We start from the raw sequence: 17,400 nt of genomic DNA on the forward strand, positions 1-17,400 counted from the left end.
TTGGCTCACTCAAGACAAAAAAAAAAAAAAAAGGAGGATTTGAGCGCACTGCTAAGTTTGTATTTCTCTTAAGAAAGTGCTTTTAGCATATTGGTGAAAAAGATGCAATCTGCTAACTTACTCTTGCCCGTAGACTGGGAATGTGTAGTGAAGTTGGTGGATTGGCCTCAGTCTGCTTCTGAAATGGAACTCGTAATTAGAGCCAGTGGTTCTGGATAGCAACAGTGAGCATTGAGATGCCACAGTGACCTCAGTGAATGAACGTTAAAACTGTTGATGCAGATAAGAGGAGAGTTACGACACATAACAGTTGTCCAAGTTTCCTAAAATGAGTCTCAGCAGTTTGCATTGCCTTTAGGTTTTTCTCTTAAGTAAGGGAAGGGAAGGACATGGTAGTGTGTAGTATTTGTTTTACAAGTATTTCAGTAAGTCATTGCTTTCAACATAAAACTTTGAATTTGTTTCAGTACAGCATTTTCTCAGTCCAATATTTCAGTTCATCTGCTCAACTTCTTGACATGTAATGTGACAAATTAATGGTGTGTGTTTGTTTTGCTTTAAGATAGGGCAAATAACATGCCAGATATACTCCCAGTTCTATTTAGTGAATCTGGAAAATTTGCATAGTAAAATTTTCTGACATAAATTTATATGCAGATTGTTTTGTAAGTGCATGGAAAATTTTCCAGAGATTGCTGCTTTTTATGGAAAACAGAGCATCTCTGAAGGCTTAAACAAGTTCATCCAGCAAGCGTCTTAGAAACAAAAGCCAAACTGTTCTGTGGTGCAAGAGGAAGTCACAAGTTTAACCTCGACTATGTGATCTAGTAACTCAATACAAATTTAGAACAAAAAGTGTGTTAGAACTCGGGCAGCTGCTATTTCCAGTTACGAGCGTTAACCTGAATTCCTTTGCGCCTGAGCGAGAAAGGGCTGAGTTTCTCTTCTGCCCTGCACACTGAGGCTTCGCTGTGTAAGGCAGTGGCTCGTTTGCTATGCAGTGTGAACAGTCTTCCTGTGTGTAATGAAGCTGACATGACATGCCGCAGCAGAGCTGAAACCTGAGTGGCTTTGTCCTGCGTCGCTGCCAAAGTGATGCTGAAGCTTTAGCCCAGGTGCAGCATGCCCCGTTTCTTTCTGTTACTACTGCACCTCTTTGTGGTTGGGGATGGTATAGGAAAAGGACTGTAGAAAGGTTTAAGCCAGCAGATGGGCAGACAGTAAACCCATTTGCGTATATGGCTGAAGTGTAATTGGTGGCATGACAGCTGTCACTGCTTGTCCCAAAACGTAATCCTCCTCATGGCAGTACCAAGTAACTGAATCAATTCAGTGTCCAGCCAGAATTGGTGTGGATTGATCGCAGTAGCTTATAGAAGGCCTTATATTTCAGCATCTTTCTTTTTAAATATTAAATACAGTTACAATGTCAGTTTTAATTATTCAGTTTTACAAACCTGAGCTCAAGGTGAGTTACAAATTCTGGGACAGAAGGTAATTTCAGGTTCCCAGAAAGCTGAAGGGCATTGTTACTGATGAGCGATGATAAGTTTCCCCTGGATTCTATAAAGTTGGGCACCCAAACTTCTGACTGGCGCACAAATTAGAGAATAATACAAGTTGCATGCTTAATTGTTAAATTAGGTGCCAATTGGCTTTATGTAACAATAATAGCCTTTAAATGACTAATGGGTACTAATTGGCACTAATTTGCAGTTATGCATATCTGCCGTAAGGCGATATTCTGTTAACTTAGCGCCTAAATGCGACAGTGCACAGCTACGAAAGTGGCAGATCAGGAGTGGGTCTTGCAGTTACCTGCATAAGTTGCAAAACGCTATCATAGTAACATAGTAGTCTGCCCAACAAGACAACTCATATGTGCTACTTTTGTGTATACCTTACCTTGATTTGTACCTGTGCTCTTCAGGGCACAGACCGTATAAGTCTGCCCAGCACTATCATGTGCACAGCTGGCAACTATAGGCATCAGCCTTTGATGCTGTACACCTAAAGTTAGGCACGCGCATGCCGACTTGCTCCCTATTGTAGATCAGCAGTTTTGCACGCAGTTGCTGTTACAGAATTGACATTTAGCACCATATTTTTGGCGCCCCTTTGTTGAATCTACCCCTTAGTGTTCAGTAACGGTTTCTGTGCTGGACTGTGCATTGCAGTTAGCACATAATCACTTACTATGTGCTTTTGTCTATCGCTTCCTAAATCCGAGGCAGTATGTGTATCCACACTGTCTGTCAGTACAGTAACTGTATGGGAGGATGCTGGGAACCCCCCTAGCAGCAGTTAGTGCAAGGGGCTTTCACTTAGTGTTCCCAGCATCTTCCCGTACAGTTACTGTACTGACGGACAGCGTGGATACACATTCTGAGTGGCAATTTGGACATTGAACCAAGCAGGGAGTGCAAAACTTTACCACGCTTTAGTAAAAGGACCCTTGAGGCAGTGATGGGTGAAGTGACTTGTCTAAGCCTTTATGCAGTGTTCCTTACTATAAAATTACGCATCGCCGTAGTGGGACAGACAGAAGGTCCATCGAGCCCAGTATCTTGTTTTCCAACAGTGGCCAGTCCACGTCACAAGTACCTGGCAAGATCACAGAGCAGGAAAACATTTTATTCTGAGAATACACAGTAGAGTTCATCCACTCCTGTCCTACTCATTATAAGTAATAAGTACATAAGTAATGCCATACTGGGAAAAGACCAAGGGTCCATCGAGCCCAGCATCTTGTCCACGACAGCGGCCAATTCAGGCCAAGGGCACCTGGCAAGCTTCCCAAACGTACAAACATTCTATACATGTTATTCCTGGAATTTTGGATTTTTCCAAGTCCGTTTAGTTTTTCCTTCCTTTCCCCTTTTTTTTTGTAATTTTAGATTGTAAGCCACCTAGATGATACTATGCAATGGGCGGGATAGTAAATCCCCAATAAACTTGAAACTAAGGTGACCAGGGATCTGAACCCTGGTTCTGATCCCGCCGATTTCATCACTGAGCAGCTGCTGCTTTATCCTGGGAAGAGTTGGTATTGCTGGTTTGTTTGCTTTTAGGTTAGTTTAGTAGAAGAGTGGTTTGTTATGAAACAACAACAGAGGGAAGCCAATTAACCCAAACAATATGGAGAACTCCAAGATACCCCGATATTGGGAGCTGAGTCACACTGCAGGCATCTAGTCCAACTGCTTATCATATAAGGGGAAAACTTGAGAAAAGAGAAAAAAAATAGCAGGAATCCAGTTTGCAAAAGCAAATAGTTCTGGGTTGAAGTAGGGCTTTTCTGAGAAGTTCCGAGAGAAGAGGACATTTCTCTGGTAAGTGAACGATATTTTGCTTTGTGCTTTGGGAATTTAAAGATTTGGGTTTAAAGGAGGAATTGTAGGTTAGTGTTAGGCAAAATAAAAATATAAAAAGCAATTTTATCAACTTTTTTTTTTTTTTAAATTACATTTGTACCCCGCGCTTTCCCACTCATGGCAGGCTCAATGCGGCAGGCAATGGAGGGTTAAGTGATTTGCCCAGAGTCACAAGGAGCTGCCTGTGCCGGGAATCGAACTCAGTTTCTCAGTTCCCCAGGACCAAAGTCCACCACCCTAACCACTAGGCCACTCCTCCACTTAGTCTTCCACTTAGTTTAAAAACTTTGTACCACAGCATTAACAGATAGAATCTAGCAGGCACTGCAGGATCTAGTTTATCTTCCCACCCCTAGGACAATTCTTCATTTATAGTCAGTTATTGTAATTAGGGTAACAAGCAAGGAGTGCTTTTACAGAGTTTTAACTACATTCCATTACCATCTAAGAAGGAAACACTAAATAAATCATACAATATACTATATAAACTAAAATACACTTTTATATTAGGCTAATACCCTTAATACTGTAGCAAGTTTTAAATTATTGAAAAACTCAAAAACACTAAGATGGAGTCAGCAGTCCAGCAGCGAGAGGGTTGCTATCCAGTCTTTTGCATTGAGTGTCACATGTATGATTATCTCTCAGTTGGTGAGATGTCATATGTGTGTGCCCGATGAAAAGAGCTCCTAGCTCTCAGAGAACATGTCCGTTCTCTTGAGGCTAGAGTAGCAGACTTGGTGGAGCTGAGGGAGACAGAGAGGTACATAGAGGAGACGTACAGGGTTGTTGTAGAGAAGTCCCACCTCCAGTCTGGTAGCCCCTGTGCTACCTTGGAGGAGGGAGGTCTCCGAGAAGGAGAGCATCACCCTGGTGAAGTAGGAAGTACTCCTGTAGCCAGGACCTGCCTACCAGGGGATGTACTATCCTCTCGCACTGAGGATATGTCTCCAAGTGCTGCCTGGGAGGGAAAGGTTAGGACAGCTGTTGTAGTTGGTGATTCGATCTTTAGGCATATAGATAGCTGGGTGGCTGGTGGACGTGAGGATCGCCTGGTGACTTGCCTGCCTGGTGCGAAGTTGGCGGACCTCACGCGTCACCTAGATAGGATTTTAGATAGTGCTGGGGAGGAGCCAGCTGTCTTGGTACATGTGGGTACCAATGACATAGGAAAATGTGGGAGAGATGTTCTTGAAAATGTGGGAGAGAGGTTCTGGAAGCCAAATTTAGGCTCTTAGGTAGAAAGCTCAAATACAGATCCTCTAGAGTAGCATTTTCTGAAATGCTAACCGTTCCATGCGCAGGGCCCAAGAGACAGGCAGAGCTCCGGAGTCTCATTGCGTGGATGAGACGATGGTGCAGGGAGGAGGGTTTAAATTTGTTAGGAACTGGGCAACATTCTGGGGAAGGGGCAGCCTATTCTGAAAGGATGGGCTCCACCTTAACCAGGGTGGGACCAGGCTGTTGGCGTCGGCATTTAAAAAGGAGATAGAGCAGCTTTTAAACTAGAAACGTGGGGAAGGCCGACAGTTGCTCAAAAGCGCATGGTTCGGGATAAAGGTATCTTTCTAAGATATCACCAAAACAGGGAAGGTAGGATATCCTGATAGTGAGGTTGCAAAAGAGACCATAGGAGATCAGCTGGAGGCATATTTTCAAAGCACTTAGCCTTCCAAAATTCCATAGGTTTCTATGGAACTTTGGAAGGCTAAGTGCTTTGAAAATATGCCTCCAGGTGTACTTAAATAAAAATAAAAATCAGAGAAAAGATTGCAAATTAATACTGTCAAGTACTAAGCATGGTGAAGGCGGTTAGCTTAGCAGAGTTTAAAAAGGGGTTAGATGGTTTCCTAAAGGACAAGTCCATAAACCACTACTAAATGGACTTGGGAAAAATCCACAATTCCAGGAATAACATGTATAGAACGTTAGTACGTTTGGGAAACTTGCCAGGTACCCTTGGCCTGGATTGGCCGCTGTCGTGGACAGGATGCTGGGCTCGATGGACCCTTGGTCTTTTCCCAGTGTGGCATTACTTATGTACTTATGTATGTTAGCGTTTAACTTTAAAAAAGGAGACTATGATAAAATGAGAAGAATGGTGAAAAAAAAAATTAGAGGAGCGACTGTGAGAGTCAAAAATTTACATCAGGCGTGGATGCTGTTCAAAAACACCATCCTGGAAGCCCAGGCCAAATATATTCCGCGTATTAAAAAAGGAGGACGGAAGACCAAACGACAGCTGGCGTGGTTAAAAAGTGAGGTGAAGGAAGCTATTAGAGCTAAAAGAAAATCCTCGGAAAATGGAAGAAGGAACCAACTGAAAATAATAAGAAACAGCATAAGGAATGTCAAGTTAAATGCAAAGTGCTGATAAGGAAGGATAAGAGGGACTTCGAAAAAAAGATTGCGTTGGAGGCAAAAACACATAGTAACAATTTTTTTTAGGTATATTAAAAGCAGGAAGCCGACTAAAGAATCCTTTGGACTGCTAGATGACCGAGGAGTAAAAGGGGTGATAGGGAAGACAAAGCCGTAGCGGAGAGATTAAATTAATTCTTTGCTTTGGTCTTTACCGAGGAAGATTTGGGTGGGATACCGGTGCCGAAAATGGTATTCCAAGCTAATGAGTCGGAGAAACGTAATGAATTCTCTGTAAACCTGGAGGATGTAATGGGGCAGTTCTACAAACTGAAAAGTAGCAAATCTCCTGGACCGGATGGTATTTATCCCAGAGTACTGATAGAACAAAAATGAGCTTGCAGAGCTATTGTTAGAAATATGTAATTTATCCTTAAAATTGAGTGTGGTATCTGGAGGGTGGCCAATGTAACGCCGATTTTTTAAAAAAAAGGTTCCAGAGGAGATCCAGGAAATTATAGACCTGTGAGTCTGATGTCAGTGCCGGGCAAATGGTAGAGACTATTATTAAGAACAAAATTACAGAGCATATTCAAAAGCATGGATTAATGAGACAAAGTCAACATGGATTTAGTGAAGGGAAATCTTGCCTCACCCATCTACTACATTTCTTTGAAGGGGTGAACAAACGTGGATAAAGGTGAGCCGGTTGATATTGGTGTATCTGGATTTTCAGAAGGCGTTTGGCAAAGTACCTCATGAAAGACTCCAGAGGAAATTGGAGAGTCATGGGATAGGAGGTAGTGTCCTATTGTGGATTAGAAACTGGTTAAAAGAAAACAGAGAGTAGGGTTAAATGGTCAGTATTCTCAATGGAGAAGGGTAGTTAGTGGGGTTCCCCAGGGGTCTGTGCTGGAACCGCTGCTTTTTAGCATATTTATAAATGAGCTAGAGATGGGAGTAACTAGTGAAGTAATTAAATTTGCTGATGACACAAAGTTATTCAAAGTCGTTAAATCGCGGGAGGATTGTGAAATATTACAAGAAGACCTTGGGAGACTGGGCGTCTAAATGGCAGATGACGTTTAATGTGAGCAAGTGCAAAGTGATGCATGTGGGAAAGAGGAACCCGAATTATAGCTACGTCATGCAAGGTTCCATGTTAGGAGTCACGGACCAAGAAATGGATCTAGGTGTCGTCGTCGATGATACGTTGAAACCTTCTACTCAGTGTGCTGCTGTGGCTAAGAAAGCAAATAGAATGTTAGGTATTATTAGGAAAGGAATGGAAAACAAAAATGAGGATGTTATAATGCCTTTGTATCGCTCCATGGTGTGACCGCACCTCGAATATTGTGTTCAATTCTGGTCGCCGCATCTCAAAAAAGATATAGTGGAATTAGAAAAGGTGTAGAGAGGGGCGACGAAAATGATAAAGGGGATGGGACGACTTCCTTATGAGGAAAGGCTAAAGCGGCTAGGGCTCTTCAGCTTGGAGAAAAGGCGGCTGAGAGGAGATATGATAGAGGTCTATAAAATAATGAGTGGAGTTGAACAGGTAGATGTGAAGCGCCTGTTTACGCTTTCCAAAAATACTAGGACTAGGGGGCATGCAATGAAGCTACAAAGTAGTAAATTTAAAACGAATCAGAGAAAATATTTCTTCACTCAACGTGTAATTAAACTCTGGAATTCGTTGCCAGAAAATGTGGTAAAGGCGGTTAGCATAGCGGAGTTTAAAAAAGGTTTTGACGGCTTCCTAAAGGAAAAGTCCATAGACCGTTATTGAATGGACTTAGGGAAAATCCACTATTTCTGGGATAAGCGGTATAAAATGTTTGTACTTTTTTGGGATCTTGCCAGGTATATTGTGACCTGGATTGGCCACTGTTGGAAACAGGATGCTGGGCTTGATATACCTTTGGTTTTTCCCAGTGTGGCAATACTTACGTACTTATGTACTTGAATACGTGAAGGTTTTGAGAGCACTTAGCCATGCCCTCTGTCATCCAAGGGTGGTTTTCATGGTGAAGCCTAGTCCCAAAGGGAGCTTTGTTCTTATGAAATGGCTTTCTGAAACCACTGTGTCCTGATAATTGAAAAAAAAAAAATTAGTTGAATGGTGGGAACACTGTTTAATTCTTAACTAAGACTTTTGATTGCTATCACTGTATTTGGAAGACTTATGTATAAATTGGAGTATTTTGTTTTCACTTCTGTAAGTACACCTGACTGCCCTTCTTATGCTGCCTCATTACTATTTAGATTTTTTATATGGTTAGTCTACTTTTCTAGAGACTGTGGCTGCAAAAATAATGTAGTTTAGTGGAAACATTTTCTGTGTCCTCACTCCCCCCCACCCCCCACCTTTCCAGCTCAGCTTCAGAAGATTATAGTTGTATTCTCCCTACCCTCTGGCCCAGCACACCCAAATGAATTGCCTTAGTTCTATTTTCCGCTCTTATCTATAAATGCTTTGGAGATTCAAATAGGTTTAATCTGTTTTTCTTTTCTTTTTCCTAGGCCAGCGTGCTGGCTTCTAGCTCAACTGCTGCTGCCACTCTTTCTTTGGCAAACTCTGATATCTCACTGTTAAACTACCAGCCTGCCCTGTATCCACCCTCCACAGCACCAGTTGCTCAGCAAAGCGTGTCCTTGCAGCCAGCAGCCACACAGCTGTGCGCTCAGACGGATCCTTTCCAACAGACCTTCATTGTTTGTCCACCTGCTTTTCAAGGTAAGTGGGAAAAAAAGCGGTCAGCACAGTTCTCTAGTCTGGAGGCTGTGGCATGTCGTTGAGGGGAATGGGCCTGAGGACGTGTGCAACTGGAGCCAAATGTATGGGGACATATTGGCCCTAATGGGGGTAGGCCGAAAAGCAACACCAGAAGAGGCATGTGGGGGGGGCGGGGGGGGGGGAGGAGGAGGAGGCAAAAGCAGTAATAGCTAGGGATGGGAACAATGCATACTTAAATGTAAAGAATTGAAGGGAAAGCCAGAGGAAGCAGCCCAGGAGTGGAGGATGGCCTAGTGGTTAGGGTGATGAACTTTGGTCCTGGGGAACTGAGGAACTGAGTTCAATTCCCACTTCATGCACAGGCAGCTCCTTGTGACTCTGGGCAAGTCACTTAACCCTCCATTGCCTGCCGCATTGAGCCTGCCATGAGTGGGAAAGCGCAGGGTACAAATGTAACAAAAATAAAATAGATATTATTGGAGATTCTACATGGAATGTTGCTACTATTGGAGATTCTACATGGAATGTTGCTATTCCACTAGCAACATTCCATGTAGAAGGCTGCGCAGGCTTCTGTTTCTGTGAGTACGTGCAGGACGTCAGACTCACAGAAGCAGAAGGCTGCGCGGCCACATTGGTGATCTGCAAGGGCTGACTTCTACATGGAATGTTGCTAGTGGAATAGCAACATTCCATGTAGAATCTCCAATAGTAGCAACAGTGGAGGAGTGGCCTAGTGGTTAGGGTGGTGGACTTTGGTCCTGAGGAACTGAGTTCGATTCCCACTTCAGGCGCAGGCAGCTCCTTGTGACTCTGGGCAAGTCACTTAACCCTCCATTGCCTGCCGCATTGAGCCCGCCATGAGTGGGAAAGTGCGGGGTACAAATAAAAAAAAAGAAAGAAAGAAGGTATAACAGAGCCTGCAACCTTCAGATATGTCTCCACTACTAGACCTGTTAATATTTGACTACTTGTGGGGCCGGGCAAAATGGAGTCAACTGTGCAGGCTCTTTCAACAATCTTAGAACTTTGGTCTGTTAAGTACTGTGTTACACAGGAGATGTGACTAGTGAGTCTGTAAAGACATAACGTTGAATGTTCCCTGTGCTCTGATTAGAGACTGCCGCCATGAGATTTGTACCAGCGAGAAAGCAAGAACTGCATTGTGAATAACCAAGAAGCAGAACAGACCGTTTAACAAACAGATCAGCACCACACCCTATGTTGATCACTTAACTTGCTTGTGTGTAATCAAACAGTAGACATCTGCTCATAATATGCTGACAGTCCCATATGGCTGCCAATTAGTGGTGTTCTTGCAGTCTCTGTTTATCTAGCCCAGCAGAGAAATTGTCAGTCTTACTGTTTACACACTCAAGAATGTTACATGCAGTTGGAAGCAAATGGAGGGGTCCCCCCCCCCCCCCCATTTTTGCTAAGCAACGACCAAAATATAGTTTTTAGACTTTCTGCTTTTAGGAGTTTCCTGGGGAAGGGGGTTGTGGCTGACAAGATAGAGCAATTTGGGGGTCTGTCAGTGGGATAATACCACCAAGGAGGCTTCTTGCTGAGTAAAGCTATGAACTGGGTTGTGCCTCAGCTGTCCGCCCAGGAGATATAACATGACAAAACTATTTATTTCATATGGAATGGCGGTAGCTTTTAAAAAAAAAACCGGTTTTGATCATACTTGTAATCCAAGCCTTACAAAGTTGCCATATTTGTCATTGTTACATCTAAATAAATAATTTGGAGGGAGGGGATAATACACATAATACTTCCAAGATAAAAAAAAGCACAGGAGGTGGGCCTCTTTCGCAAAGGAAGCTCTGAAACAAGGGGTCAGAGGATGAAGGTAAAAGGAGAAATTCGGGAGTACTCGAAGCAAATATTTCTGTATAGAAAGAGTGGTGGATGCATGGAACAGCCTCCCAGTAGAGTTATGGAAAGGAGGATAATATTAGAATTGAAGGATGCATATGATTGGGAGACTGGGGGTGTCTAAATGGCAGATGTCGTTTAATGTGAGCAAGTGCAAAGTGATACATGTGGGAAAGAGGAACCCGAATTATAACTACGTCATGCAAGGTTCCACGTTAGGAGTCGCATACCAAGAAAGGGATCTAGGTGTGATTGATACATTGAAACCTTCTGCTCAGTGCTGCTGCTGCGGCTAAGAAAGCAAATAGAATGTTAGGTATTATTAGGAAAGGAATGGAAAACAAAAATGAGGATGTTATAATGCCTTTGTATCGCTCCATGGTGCGACTGCACCTCGAATATTGTGTTCAGTTCTGGTCGCCGCATCTAAAAAAAGATATAGTGGAATTAAAAAAGGTGCAGAGAAGGGCGATGAAAATGATAAAGGGGATGGGACGACTTCCCTATGAGGAAAGGCTAAAGTGGCTAGGGCTCTTCAGCTTGGAGAAAAGGCGGCTGAGGGGAGATATGATAGAGGTCTTTAAAATAATGAGTGGAGTTGAACAGGTAGATATGAAGCGCCTGTTTACGCTTTCCAAAAATACTAGGACTAGGGGGCATGCAATGGTGTGGATAGGAAGTGTGGTTTTTCCTTATGTTATGAAGGGGGCAGTAATCGTATTTCCTTGAGAGGTGGAAGTCCTGAAGGTACTCTGTACCTATGTGTCTGAAAACACGTGTTTGAAGAGAAACTCCCTGTGGAATTTCCTTTGAAAATGGTGCCTCAAGAATTTGAGTGCATGCAGATTTTGTAACTGTTCTGTTACCCAAGTAAAAAGTTTGGACATTGCCTTCCTGTCGTGTAAATGTGTGCACGTGCACCTTACGGCATTCACCGGGTACCTTGCAACACTAGAATATGTACCTAATTAGCTTCACAGTTCCACAGTATGAGTACAATAAATTCCATAGTGCCCATCCAGACCGGCACAGATGGGATATGCATACCGACCAGCAGGTGGAGACACAGAACTTTTGAGTTTGCCTATTATCCTGTTTTTCAGTCCCGAGAAGCCAGTTGTTCTCAGTCTGCAGCAGGTGGTGGACATTCAAGGCTGTGCAGTCTCAGCCATGTATAGGAGTGTTAGGCCTGTAAGTTTGGCTTAAAAGAAAATATAATACATTTGGGTTTAGGAGGATATTATATTTAAGTTCCCTCTCGGGGCTAGTCTGTTTTCTATTTATTTATCTGTGACATTTATATCCCACATTATCCCAAACAAGTTTGAGTTCAGTGTGGCTTACAATAAACAGTATAGGATACATAACAAAGAATAATGCATGAGAAAGTAATTTGTTGTAAGAATTCAATTTTACAATACAATATCATAAAGATACTGAGATAGCTACAGATGTTTAACATTTAGAAAATCTATTATGAATGAGAAATTGTAGTCTATTTGTGAGTGCTGGAGAGGGGTTGAGGCCTGCGGAGGTCTGTGTTGCCCTGGGTCCTTCCTTCCCACTCCCTCACATCCCCTTTGGGGACCAATTTACTACTACTACTACTTGACATTTCTATAGCGCTACTAGGGTTACGCAGCGCTGTACAATTTAACAAAAAAGTGGGGGCAGTCCCTGCTCAAAGGAGCTTACAGTCTAAAGGACGAAATGACAAGTTGGGGTAGTCTGGATTTCTTGAATAGTGGTTAGGTGCCGAAGGCGACATTGAAGAGATGGGCTTTTAGCAGGGATTTGAAGATGGGCAGGGAAGGGGCCTGGCGTATGAGCTCAGGGAGATTATTCCAAGCATGGGGTGAGGCGAGGCAGAAAGGGCGGAGCCTGGAGTCGGCGGTGGTCTGGGCTGTGCTTGTTTGCCTGTGGGTAAACAGGCAGCCTGGAGTTCTAGTTGGGTCTGCTTCTCACACACACAACACACATATCCCCTGACTATATGCAACCTCGCAAGATTTGCTTACCAGGGCGCTAAATATTGGAACTCCTTACCTAAATCTGTCCCTAGTCAATGTGATTACACGACATTTCGAAAAATGCTAAAGACCTTCCTCTTTAGCAGATTTCAGGAAGCTGCCCTTGATCTTCCTGTTGAGGCTGATCTGTTCACTCTTACCTTTCTGTCTCCCTGTCTGATCCAGGCATTGTAGTGTTTTTTTTATTCTCTCTAATATTGTATGATGTAGTCGTATTCACTCTTGTATTGTTAGCCAGATTGAACTCTGGTTGCTGGGATAATGTGGGGTATAAATAAATAACGTAGCATAACAATGTTCCTGGCTGCTCCACCTGTTATACTGATGATATTGCAGTCTCCATCTGCTAGTAAGGGGGCATAACCCATAGGTCTGGACTGGTCTAGCAGGACTCAAGAAAAGGAAATTAACAGTTGAAAACAAATTTTAGGTGCAGTTAATATTTTCTCTGTCCCTGCGAGGGCTTACAAAAGAGACAGGTTGCTGGTCTTTTTTTTTTTTTTTTTGTTACATTTGTACCCTGCACTTTCCTACTCATGGCAGGCTCAATGCGGCTTACGTGGGGCAACAGAGGGTTAAGTGACTTGCCCAGAGTCCCACTAGCAACATTCCATGTAGAAGTCGGCCCTTGCAGATCACCAATGTGGCCGCGCAGGCTTCTGCTTCTGTGTGCAGGACGTCAGACTCACAGAAACAGAAGCCTGCGCAGCCTTCTACATGGAATGTTGCTAGTGGAATAGCAACATTCCATGTAGAATCTCCAATAGTATCTATTTTATTTTTGTTACATTTGTACCCCGCGCTTTCCCACTCATGGCAGGCTCAATGCGGCTTACATGGGGCAATGGAGGGTTAAGTGACTTGCCCAGAGTCACAAGGAGCTGCCTGTGCCTGAAGTGGGAATCGAATTCAGTTCCTCAGGATCAAAGTCCGCCACCCTAACCACTAGGCCACTCCTCCACTGTTGCTACTACTTGAGATTCTACATGGAATGTTGCTGTTCCACTAGCAACATTCCATGTAGAAGTCGGCCCTTGCAGATCACCAATGTGGCCACGCAGGCTTCTGCTTCTGTGAGTCTGATGTATTGCACGTACGTGCAGGACGTCAGACTCACAGAAAGAGAAGCCTGCGCAGCCTTCTACTTGGAATGTTGCTAGTGGAATAGCAACATTCCATGTAGAATCTCCAATAGTAGCAACATTCCATGTAGAATCTCCAATAGTATCTATTTTATTTTTGTTACATTTGTACCCCACGCTTTTCCACTCATGGCAGGCTCAATGCGGCTTACATGGGGCAATGGAGGGTTAAGTGACTTGCCCAGAGTCACAAGGAGCTGCCTGTCCCTGAATTGGGAATTGAACTCAGTTCCTCAGGACCAAAGTCCACCACCCTAACCACTAGGTCACTCCTCTTTGTGGGGCCACTGCGGCTTCACAATAAAATGAGGTGGCCATAGTCCAACTGAGCATTTCCGCAGCTCCTGTTTCTCACCATCATCCTTTGAACTGAAGTTCTGAGGCTGTCTTTTTTTTTTTTTTTAGTGGAAAGCTGGGAATTGCAGCTTTTTTTTTTCTGGTTGTGCTGAAATGCATGATTATGGTTACTTGTATGGGGGCCTGAATGCATAGATTTATGTTGATTTAAATGTTTGTAAGGTTTTGTAATTTTATACATATCAATTTTTTCTGCTCAAAGATCACAGCTGAAAGAAAAGCAGCCGTTTCTCCGAGGACAAGCAGGCCATTGTATTCTCACAGATGGGCGACGTCATCCGACAGAGCCCAGTGCGGACGCTGATTAGTGATAATACTTAGAACTTTCTAGCACTGTCCCACAGCGCATGCGCTAGCGCCTTCCTGCCCGATTTGGGTCCCTCAGTCTTCGTTTTTCTGTGGAGCAGGGAAGATGCATCTTCGTGTTCTATGCATATGTTTTTTTTCTCTCTCTCTCTTTTGCAGTGCCTTCCTGTGCCACTGTTTTTCCCCCCCCCATTTTTCAGTAATTTTTCATTTTTCTTCAGTGTATTTTATTTCCTTTTATTTTTAGTAGGTTTTTGGTACTTCAAGTTACCTTTCTTTTTCACGAGTTGCGAGATCCATTTAGGCTGATGAAAGCTCCTTTCGAGCCACTAGATTCCTGTCATCTAAAGTATTTGCCTTAGATTACAAGTGAGCTTTAGCTTTCTCTCTGGTGTGGACTAAAGCCCATAGACAGGTCACCCAGCTTTTTGTTTCTTTTGACCCAAACCAGATGGGGGTAGCCATCGGCAAATGTATAATTTTCAGTTGGCTAGCAGATTGCATCTTCTTTACTTATGCCCAGGCTAGGCTGACTCTAGGGGGGGTCATATCAAGGTTCATAATGTCAGAGTCATGCTTGAGATTAGCCTTTACAGAGGACATTTGCAAAGCTGTGATGTCATCTGTCCACACATTTATATCTCATTACTGCCTTGAGTAGGATACCTGACGTGATGGCCATTTCAAGCAAGCACTCCTGTCTAGAATCCAACTCACCCCCTTAGGCCCAGATTTGTTCTGTTCCAGGCTGCACCTCTACACCTAGTATGTCAATGGATACTGGGCTAGATGGACCATTGGTCTGACCCAGTTTGGCTACTCTTATGGTTTCAGGTCGATTGAAGTACAGGCCTCAACATTTCGAGTCCCTATTGTCCTAGCATCATTGTTTTCGGTGAGCCTAGTAGCTAGGGATTCCCATCTATGAGAATACAGCGGCCGCTTGGCCTTGGAGATAGCAAAGTTGCTGACCTGTAGCAGGTGTTCTCTGAGGACAGCAGGACAAGTATTCTCACATACCCTTCTTCTTCCCCTTGGAGTTGTATTTTATAGCTTTTTTAAAATGACTGAGGCACCTGCGCTCATGCGTTGGGTAGGAAGGTGCCAGCACATGCGCGATGGGGACGCTGCTAGAAGTTCTAAGTATTATTGCTAGTCGTGCACTGGGCTTGGTCAGGTGACATCACCCATTTGTGAGACTACTTGGCCTGCTGTCCTACGAGAACAGCTTCTGCAGGTGAGTAGCTTTGCTTTATATGTGATTATCTCTGTTATGTCCATCTTACCATGTGTTTCTGAAAAAAACATCTAAGTAGTTTTCTTGTGTTTTGGGGGGTGTGTGGGTTTTTTTTTTGTTTTTGTTTTTAAGCAGGGCTTCAGGCCACCACGAAGCATTCTGCATTTCCAGTACGAATGGATAACCCGGTTCCCATAGTACCACAGGCACCAGCGGCTCAGCCTCTGCAGATACAGTCCGGAGTTCTCACACAGGTAAACCTGTCGCTTGCGGGAAAACTAGTTAAGGGAGCTTTTTGGTGCTTGATTATTCAGGCGGAGCTCACTGGTTCTGGAAAATTCTTTTTCTTGTGATGTCTGAGAATGCTTACCTCAGATGTCTGGGTGGGAGGTTTTATTTTTCATTTAGCTTTTCTTGGGATTGGTTACTGTGGTGGTGCAGCACTTAGCATTCTGCGTTCAAGTAGGAGTCCTGGGTTTGATTTTTACTTCAGGTTCCTCTTCTCCTGGCTGGCTGGGAAGTCTACTGAGGAAGATTTCAATCTCAACAACCAAGATTTAGTTGCTTTTGCCTGATCACCCAATCACAAACACTTCAGTTAGCTGTCTATATGACTTCAGAATGGCCATCTGTCTAATTTCTGTATTAGTAAGCTATAGTCAATCAGTGTAAGCGTGGCTTGGAAGACCAGATGCAAGAGACTTACCTTTTCCTTGCATCCCTTACTAGAAGCTCATGTCTACTTTAAAGCTAAGACACATTCTGTAACAGTCATGTTTGGCCCCCTGTGTGTCTCCTGAGATGCAAGATTCGCTCCATTGATTGAATCTTTTGTTGTTACCAGCCTCACAGTTTCAAGATCAGAAATACCGTCTGAAGGAACTGCACCAGGACGCTAACCTGTGGCCTTGTTAGTGACTCCAAATTTATAGGGTTAAACACAGTAACACATCCTTCACCATGTTCTGCTGTACAGACAGATGAACCATACACCACTCTGCCATGTCTTTTAATACTTGCTAGTGTTTAAGAACCCTGCCCCCTCCATCACTTAGTAGACTGACTAGCGTTTCACCCTGTCCTTCACCATAATTTGGTGACCAGGCAGAGCAGTCCCCCAGTACATGTGTAAGGCTGTTCATTGTCCCTTTGCTCTTTCCTTGCAAGGCCTTTCACATGGCTCATTGGCTGGACTTTCTCTCATATAAGTTACAGTTTTGTCTTACTATACTGCCACGCTTTTACAAATCTCAGTGGTGTACAATACGTGGGCTCCTGTGGTGCAGAGGGAATAGCCTCTTTCCATTAAGTAGCTTCCCACTATTCCAGAACCTGTGGGATAGTTGTGTCCATCAGCCAGCAGGTGGAGATAGAGAGCTGAAAACTGGGCTTCCAGCTAAATAGTAGGCAACAGCTGCATGAAGCACCCTGGAAAAGGGTGCAGAATAGTCTGACTCCTTTGTCACTTTGGTAACAAAGGATTTTAATATTACACTTGAACTGTATCTTTTTTGGTGTATTTTTTCTTGTCACATGTTTCTGCTCAGACCGGTTTAGTTGAAAATAAAAAAAAAATGTTTGCTCATTTCTAATCTAGTACCCATGTCTTTTCCCCTTTAGTGTAATTCTATCCGTTGCCACCAAAATTAAGAGGTTTTTTTAATCCTTGGTCATTTGTATGTATATAATATGGAAGCTTCCACCGCTTTTTGATTTTTATTGTGCAAATGTCATGAGTTGATTTGTATTTGATGTTGAGAAAAGGTGTGTATTGCTGTGTGTATCTATAACCTGTTGAAGTTTCTTTCTGTTTTTCATTTTATAAACTGCTCTGATGTTTTTATGAAGGGCAGTATAGCAACTTTTACATAAGCTGTCTGAAGACTGTATTTCACAAATATGCTGGAATAGAGTTCGTCTGATGGCTGTGTGTATTTCTCTACCAAATGTTCACATTTGCACAGTGGTTCTCGAC

At 43.3% G+C, this 17,400-nt stretch overlaps 1 protein-coding gene across 6 annotated transcripts in view; it reads left to right on the plus strand.

The window, feature by feature from the left end:
• HIPK1 (homeodomain interacting protein kinase 1) overlaps positions 1 to 17,400 on the plus strand; it is a 98,805-nt gene that overhangs the window by 59,577 nt on the left and 21,828 nt on the right. For 4 of the 6 annotated variants that reach the window (XM_030221851.1, XM_030221853.1, XM_030221854.1 and 1 more), the window contains exons 8-9: positions 8,259 to 8,472; positions 15,558 to 15,679. In XM_030221851.1, the coding sequence (XP_030077711.1) occupies positions 8,259 to 8,472; positions 15,558 to 15,679 (336 nt within the window). The remainder of the gene's footprint in view (positions 1 to 8,258; positions 8,473 to 15,557; positions 15,680 to 17,400) is intronic. The other 2 variants (XM_030221852.1, XM_030221855.1) reach the window with 1 other exon arrangement.

Source organism: Microcaecilia unicolor, chromosome 12 (genome assembly GCF_901765095.1).
Source record: "Microcaecilia unicolor chromosome 12, aMicUni1.1, whole genome shotgun sequence".
NCBI lineage: Eukaryota > Metazoa > Chordata > Amphibia > Gymnophiona > Siphonopidae > Microcaecilia > Microcaecilia unicolor.